The sequence below is a fragment of the Argopecten irradians genome, chromosome 16 (assembly GCF_041381155.1).
Source record: "Argopecten irradians isolate NY chromosome 16, Ai_NY, whole genome shotgun sequence".
In the NCBI taxonomy this organism is placed as follows: domain Eukaryota; kingdom Metazoa; phylum Mollusca; class Bivalvia; order Pectinida; family Pectinidae; genus Argopecten; species Argopecten irradians.
The window spans coordinates 5,837,185-5,848,101 of record NC_091149.1 but is presented as its reverse complement, the minus strand read 5'-3'; the positions used below and the strand labels follow the sequence as shown (position 1 = coordinate 5,848,101).

At 35.5% G+C, this 10,917-nt stretch overlaps 1 protein-coding gene across 2 annotated transcripts; it reads right to left on the bottom strand.

The window, feature by feature from the left end:
• Positions 1-432: 432 nt before the first annotated feature.
• Positions 433-5,671, bottom strand: LOC138311070 (uncharacterized). 2 transcript variants are annotated; one of them, XM_069252507.1, is made up of 2 exons: positions 5,054-5,671; positions 433-1,922 (listed from the first exon to the last, which is right to left on the bottom strand). In XM_069252507.1, exon 2 carries the CDS (start codon positions 1,920-1,922, stop codon positions 1,011-1,013), a length of 912 nt encoding a protein of 303 aa, XP_069108608.1. In that variant the 5' UTR covers positions 5,054-5,671; the 3' UTR covers positions 433-1,010. The 2 variants fall into 2 exon arrangements, with proteins under 2 accessions (XP_069108608.1, XP_069108609.1); XM_069252508.1 differs by lacking the exon at positions 5,054-5,671 and adding an exon at positions 4,962-5,049.
• Positions 5,672-10,917: the final 5,246 nt, after the last annotated feature.

Sequence of the window (10,917 nt, the reverse complement as noted above, 5' to 3'; positions counted from 1 at the left end):
ACACATCATTATTGTGTTAAAAATTATTAATGAAAGAAACAAACTTATATTGTATCCACTCAGTTATTGATATGGCAGTGTTTGGAATTCATTATAAACAGAGCTGAAATCAATAGATATGTAGTATTTTAAAGTTAAATTGAATAAATTCAATAGCAAGCATTTACTTTGGTCTTAAATATGTAATTATATGAAGCTCAAAATGTTAAATTTCCTGTATGTTCTAATGATGTGTAAACATCCCTAGAGTTTCCAAAGGAGGTTCGTTGCACAGTGTTGCTTTGTATGTATTATTTATTTGCTGTGTATTGATTTTGTATTGGACAATGTACCGACGCGAGGTTTTAACTCTGATTAAATTAAGTTATAACTGCATATTTTATAGAAATAAGAGACACTTGTTTGAATAAGATTGATCGGTAATATACCGACATGTTCAAATTATTACTTCAGTGATAAATCAATGTTTTGAAAACTATGGGACAATTTAAGTTATTTTTTTTCAAAACAAGTGGGTTCATCTACGTAGAATTTTAATAGTGCTGATAGCTTTCTATGGGACATTTTGGAATTTTAAGAGTCTATGGCCCGGGACACGCACGTATATTTATCAATGTTACTTTCTTGAGAATTTTTAATATTTTAAAACAAATTTGTTTGTCTACATTTTATTCGATTTTTTAAAATTCTTTTTCATTTTCAGTCTATGGTTTCAACAGCATGAGCGAGTTCCAATACATTATAGTTTTATATATAGTCTATAATGTTTGTATCCCCCATTTGTCAATAAACAAATGTTTATTCATAAGTCTGTCCTTCGTGTATCCTTTTAAACAGTCACACAAAACACTTCATTGTCCCCGTAACAGTTGGACAATAAGTACTTAATGTTATGTCTTAAAGGGGAGGTATTATTGATCGTACACGGGAATCATATTCAACGATTTGCGAAACAGCACCTCTTCCTTTTGAGTTTCTATTTATGTAACAATATGATTATAGCCAGACTTTTAAACCGACTCAACAGCAGGTCGGTTAAGTTTGTATTCCCGATAATGCCGCAGTATGGCTGATGTTGACTTTGTTCGGTCCACAAATGCAGGTAACTGTGCTTCTCTTTTCAACTTGTCTATTTGAGCCTGACGTCTTCCCTCAGGGGAGAATGAAAAGATCAAATCTGTGGCCTCTTTCGCCATGAACTTTCTCATTTCGTATGTTGATTTACATTCCCCTGGGAAAATCGTTCGGTCTCGACTCATTATAATCGTCTTCGCTTTTCTTTTTATCCTTCTATAGGAGTATTCCTTCACACGGAGATGCTCGCTTCTAATACTACCTATATCAGTCAACCGCGAAGATGTTGAAAACCGACGCTCCCCGTGATCCGCCAATTTTGTCGAGTTGCTGACTGATCCACGTCTCAATAGTTTCGCGTTTGGATGTGATAGCGACTCGGCAACTCGACTGTTTATTGAAACGACGCCACTTTCTTCGGGGATAGGCGCTAAATCATTAAAAGTTCGCTCAAGCAAATTGTTTTTGGCGATCAAATTTTTCAGGCGTATGTTCTTCGCTGCTTTCTTGATGTCCCTGAAATTGTCCACCATGACCGTCCTGCACTCTTTTACCTCTTTGAGATATGGGTCATATTTTTCAAATCGATGTTTCTTATAGACTTGTCCGGAAGCGATTATTTTCACAAAGTCATCTTTGGTTTCCTTGATATCTCTGTTTGCAACGTTTTCAGTTTTCTGTTTGTTTTTCCGGATGTGACGTAGTTTCATAGACAGCCGATTACCTTCCTGTTCGTTCTTCACCCTGGTGGAAATCAAGCTTGATTTGCTCATTCTGATTGAAGTATTAGAACGAGAATCTCGTGCTGCCCAATCTTTATGAGAGCCAGACAGAAAGCGATTCGACATCTGGAAAACAAAATCGACATAATAAATAACCCATTGTTCGAACATCAAATATTCCATTCAAGTTCACAACAAATTTGTATAAAAGTAGTTAAATAAAATATAGTCACCGTACGCTTTTCATTTTCGTTCAATATATCGATCAATGTGTAATCCATTCAATATTTTAACAAATAAGGTAAATATACATTTGTTGACTCTTTAAAGTTATATGTGCTTTTAACTGAGCGAACATTTTAACATGTTAATTTTTCGTCAGTAATATAATGAAAACGAAAAAATATGGACAGAACATGTACGATGCCTTATAAAGTTTAGTTACAACACAGAATTTATGCAAATATCTGCAGATGTCACTGTATAATTACTTACAACACCGTGAAAAATATAAAATGAAAATGTAGACTACAACTTCATGGTCTGACCGTATATATGTACTCATTTGTAGATGCAACGTGGTGAATAACATATCGAAATATTTTCTTGATTCGTGAGTATGACAATTACGGCACATTTAACATTAAAGTCACACACCTCATAGTTTGATATGCCGTATTGTATATCACGAATAATTATGAAGAACTTTTAATATTTTATTCACCACCTAAACTTACCAACAGTTGGAGGATTAAAATACATACAACGCAGGTTGTAATTTTACAACTACAAACTAGAGCTGATATTTACGGTCAAGGTGTAATCTACAATTTCATTTCACGTTGTAACAATGTTGTTAATAATTGTAAAGTGTTTTCGTCACGTATGTTTCGATCTTAACATACTTAAGGTATAAAAACAAGAAGTTCACAGTGAATGAATTCTGTGTGGTAACGAACGTTTATGAGGCACCATACCTGTTTAATCGACCGGGCTTCTTATTTTTCTAATCGAACTTGATAATCTTGTAGAGTTCAAAACATTAATAGTTTACTGTCAATACTACATCACTACTTCAATAATTTTTATTTTTTTTCTTATAACGGGGGGTCGTCTTATGTCATCATAATTACCGAGCAGTAGTTACCTTTCTTCATTATGTCACTCCGCAAATCAGTGAAATGTACCTTTATCTTTTCATAGACTAACACTGGTAATTCATTTGTCTCAGGAGTTGATGAAATTGTTTTAAGACAGGAGCATGCACTATAAGGTAAACACTATACTGTATGAGCGATTTGAGACAAAAAGACAATGGCAAGGGTTCGGTATACAAGGCGTCCAAAATGTGTAATGGCGTACAAGCAAGTGAGTTTAAACATTGCACATATCATACCATAGTGGGCTTTTCTGACGTTTCGCATTAAAATCAACTAGTCTAACTTCCATATATTCATTATTCATTTGTATCATTATTTCACTATCAAAATATGAATTGGCTCGGAGCTAGCACAGATCCCTGAAGGACTAAAATGACTCTCTCAAAGTGTTAAAATCAACATCACTTCCATGAGCTGAACAGGATGACCTGACCTGAGTTTGGGAACAAAGTAGATAAAGATACGATATGATTAATAGAATCTGTCCTTACCTAGAGGGTGTGGCAACGAAATCACAACCCGAGGGGTAATTTATGAACGTCTAACCCGAGGTTTGCCGAGGGTTGGACATTCAGGAATTGCCCCGAGGGTTGTGATTTCGTTGTCGTACCCTTATAGGTAGGGAAAGATTCTTTTTCTCCCACAAACAAAAGAAAAATTAGAGATAATATCCTAAAAAGAAGTATTTTCACGACGACATGAACATGCTTCCGTCGTCTGCACGTCAATATTGATGACGTCGTCGACAATGCAAGCCACGGACACATCGCGTGAAGTCATGGCGTCACGTAATTGTCTTCAGGTTCAAAAGGTTTGTGCGCGCAATCTGTCATACCCTAGGGGTTTACAGAGAATTCTCCCACGGATAAAACCGGTGACAAAGCAGTGAATGGTTGGAGAAAAGGCAGTGATTCTTTGTAACTCTACAATTCGTTTAAACATTTATTTTCATTTGAGAATCATACGTTATGTACACTTTCACTATAAAAGAAAACAACACGGACAATCTGATTAAATTACATATCCTTATTATCACTGAATTTGATAAGAACCTCACAGGAAGGAAGTGGTCATAAGGATCTGTATTTTAATCAGATTATGGACACATCGCAGTCTCCCAAAACACAACTCGCAATTCACACAAGCTATACATCGATTATATGGGGACTGTCCTTACAAAACCCTGGCTGTTTATTGGACATGAATTTCATCCAACAGAAAAAACAAGGTTTTACGTGTTAATATTTCAATCTCTAACAAGATAAATTCTTATAATGCGCAAGTTCTCATGGCTTTGTGATTCATTGTTGAATAGTTATACATTGTATTTATAAACGTAATTGTGTCATCACGTAAAACAATCCTATGAGCTCGTTATCATTAAGGGAAAAACAATGTGTAAATCAGAAAGGTCTTAAAGGACTAAATAGAAGCAGAGTATACAACGTATTCGGTTTAAACACTACGAATATTAAATTAATTATGTGAATATTTCAAAAACTCAATGTTTAAAATCGTAAATTGTTATTTTGCGGCTGGTACAAAAGGAGTAACATTACTAACAATGCATTATTAAAGATACATGTAGTTAACGTAAAGAAATTGTTTTTCATTTTAAGTATATTTTAAATCTCCATTGAATAGATTTGGAAGTATAAAGATTATAGAAAAAACGGATAGAGCAATATTTAATGTATTACAATTCCATTGTTCGTTGTTTGTTGTCAACAAAGTTATTATTTTCAAGAATAGCCATTCTGTTTTAAAAATAAAAAATAGATATTCATTGGGAGGAAAAATCCTACCAGCTACTCATAACTACAATTTATGGTATCATCGTGGTAGAGCCATTTAGGAAATTATCTGCTATGAAATGAATAATATGCGCTTTAAAAGATAATATTCCAACTTACCATATTCTTTTAATATTCTCTCTTGTAAAAAAAATATTTCATTTGCTTTGAAATAATAAACATGCGCTTTGAAACATAATATTTCAACTTACCACGTGACGCGTTCTGTTTTAAAGTTCTTTCTTGTAAAGCGTCAAGATAAGCAGTCGAAAAACTTTTATAACTCAAGAAAATATGTATTCACCTATTGCGGACATGATGAAGTTCCTCAGGATGTCTGGTGGAGTGAGGGTACGGTTGCTGATGGTGATGCCTGAATGTAGAGCCTGGGTAGACTGTCGTGAAGTGCTCCCGTCTTGTTTTGTAGATCTTTACACATTATAACAAACACTATTGTTGGTTTATCGACTTTTACCTTTAGGTTAACATATAATTTGAATATGCCGTTGCTGTTTATACATCCAAAGGCAACACCTGAAAGAGTAAAGAGAAATTATAAATAATCGATGATTGTTAGGGCTAAATATTATTTACAAAAGCTTTAAGGATACGGCCCATGGTGTGCTGACAAAAGTCGTTCTCGCATTGATCGAGACAGGGACATTGCAATGTTACGCTTTAACCATTGAATGTTGCAATTGAATTACATTGGTCTCATGACCGAGTGTCTTGTATTTTTTTTCTGTTGTTTTGTTTTCAATTCAAAGCTCGATTTTTTTACCATAGAGTATTGTTTGTAGGTGTTAAAGTCATGACAAATATCATACCATAAATCATATATGACTATACAAAAGGCTACATAATCAGTCTCCCTTGACACCACCTCACGTTTAGCCTTCAGTACAGCGCTCGCCCCTGTGAGGTAGACCCTGGGTTCTGTCCCCTGGCCGAGACACACCAAAACGTTCAGCATTAAATGATTGGGACGACTGGTCCGTCTGTTGTCAGAATAATGTGACTGGGTGGGGTGTGTTGTTTGGCATCTTTGTTGACATGCTTCAGTGATATAGCACTATAAAAAGGGGCAAGAGTTTCACTATAATAATACAAGAAGACACAACACGAACATACCGTAGTCTCTTAAAACACATACCACATACTTCATACACGCTAGGTTATCCTTACATGATCTTTGCTGTTAATGACAACTAAGGTCATCTAGGGCCAAACTACAAGTCATGCATTAGTTTTAAAGATCCTGATAGAAGATAAATAATGATTGCATCTAAAAGATTTGGAAATAAAACATAGGCTATGAAGAACTAAAACAGAATGTAAATTTTGATTTTATTTTATGACATCAAATAGTTTGTTTGTTTGATTGATTTATTAACGTCCTATTAACAGCAAGGGCCATGTAAGGACGGCCTCCCATGTATGCAGTGTGTAGTGTGGATTAAGTACGTGATGCGTGTTTTGGGAGACTGTAGTATATTCGTGTTGTGTCTTCTTGTCATAGTGAAACTATTGCCCTTTTAATGGTATGAGGAGTGTAGCGTATTTGAAGTGCGTGGTGCATGTTTTGGGAGACTGTGGTACTGTGTGAAACGATACAATTGTGAGATGATACGGTGGGAAAACGTACACATTTTAAAAGGATAATTGAAAATAATATTATGTCTCACGACATGGAACAGTGTACATGTCAAAGACATCGTAATATGTATCTCTGTATAAATCAAATACAATGCACCAAAATATGCCTCACAGTGAGAGGAGAATCACAATCACATGCATAGAATGAAGAAAGATTCTCCCCTTTCAACAGATAGAAATGTGTAAAATGTGTGTTCAGTTCGGAGCTGAGAGATAACAACTTCCACTCTGCGGTCTCTCCGACTGGATAGTTTAGGATTAAGTGTAGGTTGTATTCTAAAACCGTTTTTTGTTTGTTTCGGTAGACCATTTTTGCTGCCAATGGTGTTTGATGGCTGACTAAATTGAAGGTTTGATGTCAGTATATGGTAGTTTCAAATCTGTTTGTAATAGGCGAAGAACAGTCTTGGCTGCTTTATCGGCCTTTTCAAACGAGCTGTAGACACAAATGTTAATTGATAATGTTACATTTACGAATAACAGAAAGGAGAAACCAGCAGCTAAATTCAAAACACAATTTAATTATATATACAATATTATACAGAGATGGTTTACAATATCTAAAGTAATTGGTGGTGGTACAAGACTAGTACGATGATTTAAAGTGTTACTTATCTGTATGCGAATGTCCTGGTATAATCCTTGATCCTTCCAGGTTTCAAATTAACAATAATCACAAATCCACAAGGAAATTGAATGTCCACCGATGATTTGTAAAAGTTCCAGGCAATATGAATAAATCCACACAAAGTGTTGTAATAATCCACAGATAAAGTCACAATAGCTCTCCCAATAGAATCTAATATGGCACTGTACAATTCTTGATATGTCTCATTACAGGTCTCATTACAGTTCTGATTAGCCTTGGACAGCTGGAGTATATATAGCTAAACCGTAATTCAAGAATATTGGAGAACCTTCTACTTCTAGAAATATCTAACTAAAAACAGTAAACAAGTAAACACACATAACTTTCTGGAAATAGATCATTCTAGATCTCTACTTAAAATCAACATGTTTACAAATATATCTGTTTATACATGATTATATTCTAGAAAGTTCTATAACCTAAATCAATGATATGACCTTCATAGGATGTATTGATAAAAAAAGCTATAGGAGTTATCTCCCTTATCTCATAACTACATGTATTTAGTGTCATACATAACACACCCCTCCTTAAAAAAAAGAAAGTTTTCTTGAAAAGGAAACTTTCTTGACATATCAAGTAATATTTAAATCCTTGATAAAGCATCTGCTAGAATATTGTCTTTCCCTTTGATATGTTTGATGTCAAGATTGTATTCTTGCAAAGTCAAACTCCACCTGAGAATTCTTTGGTTTTTGTTTTTCATTTTCCCAATGAATGTCAAAGGGTTGTGGTCGGTGAAGACCAACACAGGCACAACTGTAGTGCAGAGATACACATCAAATTGGTTCAAGGCCAAAATCAACGCTAAACATTCTTTCTCAATGGTGGAATAATTTCTCTGGTGTTTGTCAAACTTTTTCGAGAAATAACAAATTGGATGGTCAATTTGTTCAGTACCTTCTTGCATCAAAACAGCACCAACACCTACATCACTGGCGTCAACAAACAGTTTAAACTGTTTATTAAAATCTGGAGCAGTCAGAACTGGTGAGTTTGATAGTATGGCTTTCAATTTCTCAAATGCAGACTTACATTCGTCTGACCAAACAAATTTGGCATTTTTTCTTTAACAAAGCAGTAAGTGGATCTGCTATAACAGAGAAATTTTGACAAAATTTTCTGTAGTATCCAGCCATACCAAGAAACCTCATCAGCTCTCTCTTGCCTCCAGGAGCTGGAAAATCTATAATTGATTCTACTAAATGGTTCCTCAAATGCTGGAATGGGGTGCAAAGGTGCAACAGGGATTTTCTGATTAGGTTTCCCTACCACCTGACAAGTATGACAAGACCTACAAAAATCAGCCACATCCCGTTTCAACTTGGGCCAAAAGAAGTGATTTAAGATCCTGTTATAAGTCTTGGTCACACCTAGATGCCCTGCCATAGGTACGTCATGAGACAAACTTAGAATATCTTGCCTATACCTCGGTGGGACAACTATTTGATTGACAACCTTCCAGTCTTCCTCGGTTGAGACACATCAGGGGGGCGCCACTTGCGCATCAACACACCTGACTGACGGAAGTAACAAACCGGGACTTTCTCAGCCTCTTCCTCACTCAAAGCCCGATTACACAATAAGGAGATTTCAGGATCTTTCTCCTGTTCTACTATAAGCTCCTCTCTAGACAAAGATGATTTACTCATCATGTCAGATAAAGAAGTACCCTTGTTAGGAACAACTCTATCACTATCAAAGTCTACAGGATTGCTCAAAAGATCACACTTGCTCCCGACATCCTCTATATCATGAGCCAAGAAAGTGTCACCTAACCCTGGACTATAATGATCCTCAACTACTGCAACATCAGAAACCTTCTTACTCATTGAACGAGTTACAGCACAAGAAGGGAAAATACCAGGAAATTCCTGTTGAATAGTCTCAGCATCATCTGTTTTATCTGGAATACTGGACACTAAGGGATCTACCCTAACTTTCTCTCCAGCCAAGTCATTGCCTAAAATGAGCGACACGCCCTCTATGGGAAGTTCCGGTCTAACACCAATGGTGACAGGCCCAGTAACCAAATCTGACTTTAAATAAACACAATGGAGAGGCACATTAACAAAACCTAACTCTACACCTTGAAGCAAAACACTACTACCAGATGAGGTCTCCTCAGACAAAGGCACTACACCATCTAATATTAAAGAATGAGAAGCCCCAGTATCTCGCAAAATCTTCACAGGTTTCAAGTTGGTAATATCACTAGTAAGTGAAACAAAACCTTCAGAAATGAAGGGAGAGTACTTCTCCAAGACACTATCAGACTCTGAGCTCTTAATCTCAACAGACACTTTAGAATCTTCCACAATATCACTAAGTTTCTGACTAGGCTTTGACATAGCTAACACAGAAGGAACTGACTGTTTACGCCTTTGCTCCTTACGCTGGAGAGAATAACATTCAGACATAACATGCCCTACTTTCTTGCAGTAATTACAAACAGGATCAGAAGGAGACCCCACACCTGCCCTATGATCTGTTTTAGAATCAGACTTAGTTTTATCACCTAATTTAGGTTTGTCGTTGGAAGGGCCACTAAAGGTTGGGTTCCTAGGCTGACCAAATTTACTAGTACCTGTGGTACTGTTTTTGTCTTGAGAACTGTTTTTAACAAATGAGCCTTTGTGGGTGAGAGCGTAATCATCAGCCATTGTAGCTGCTTCACTAAGTGTTTCAACTTTTCTCTCATCTAAATGAGTTTTTATGTTTGTGTGGACACAACGTTTAAACTCCTCTATCAACAATAATTGCCTCAATTTACCGAAATCCTCATCAATTTCTTTAGAATCACACCACCTATTAAATAATTGTTCCTTTTCTCTGGCAAATTCTACATGAGTTTGTTCATCTCTCTTTTCTCGAGTTTTGAAATTTCTGGCGGTAAGCCTCAGGAACTAACTCATAAGCTTTCAAAATAGCTTTCTTGACTACTTGGTAATTTGAAATCTCATCTACAGATAAAGAAGAATAAATGTCTCTAGCTTTACCAATCAAGACACTCTGAAGAAGCATTGTAAGCTTATCTTCAGGCCATTTCATACTGTCAGCTATTTTCTCAAAATGCAGAAAATACTTGTCAACTTCTTTCTCTTGAAAAGGAGGAACTAACCTAATGTTTCTACTGACATCAAAACCTCTGTTTCCTTGTAAACCCCTAAAAGTTGGATTACTTGAACTGTCTTGAGAAGCTAGTTCTAATTCTTTAATTCTAAGTTCTGTTTCAGCTTGAATTTTTTGCTTCTCTAGCTCTAACATCTGATCTCTCTCTTTTTCTTTTAATTCTTTCTCAATTTCTTTTTCTCTTAACTCCTTTTCTATTTCTCTTTCTCTCATTTCTTTCTCTATTTGTTTCATTTTCATTTCATGTTCAAGTTCCATTTGTCTAATTTGGATTTCTGAAGTGACTGTTTCCTCTATACTATCTAATGCACTAGAGTCAAATTTGCCATTGTCAACAAAATATCTTATAATTACATTCCTAATTTCAGCTTTCCTCAAATTAGTTTTGATAGTAAGGCCTAAATGTTTACCCAATAACAGTAAATCCTTCTTACTAACTTGCAAAAGAACTTCCAGGGATGGCGCTTTAACAAACTGTTCTACCTGCATAGTAGTCATATTTATCTAGCTGTTGGTTTCAAATGTAAACTCAAAGTTTGTACACAAATTTTGAAAATTTCTAAATTAATTTTTCAAAGTTAGATTTCACAAATTAAATATCGATCCCGGACGAGCCCCCAATTCTGTTACATTAACGAATAACAGAAAGGAGAAACCAGCAGCTAAATTCAAAACACAATTTAATTATATATACAATATTATACAGAGATGGTTTACAATATCTAAAGTAA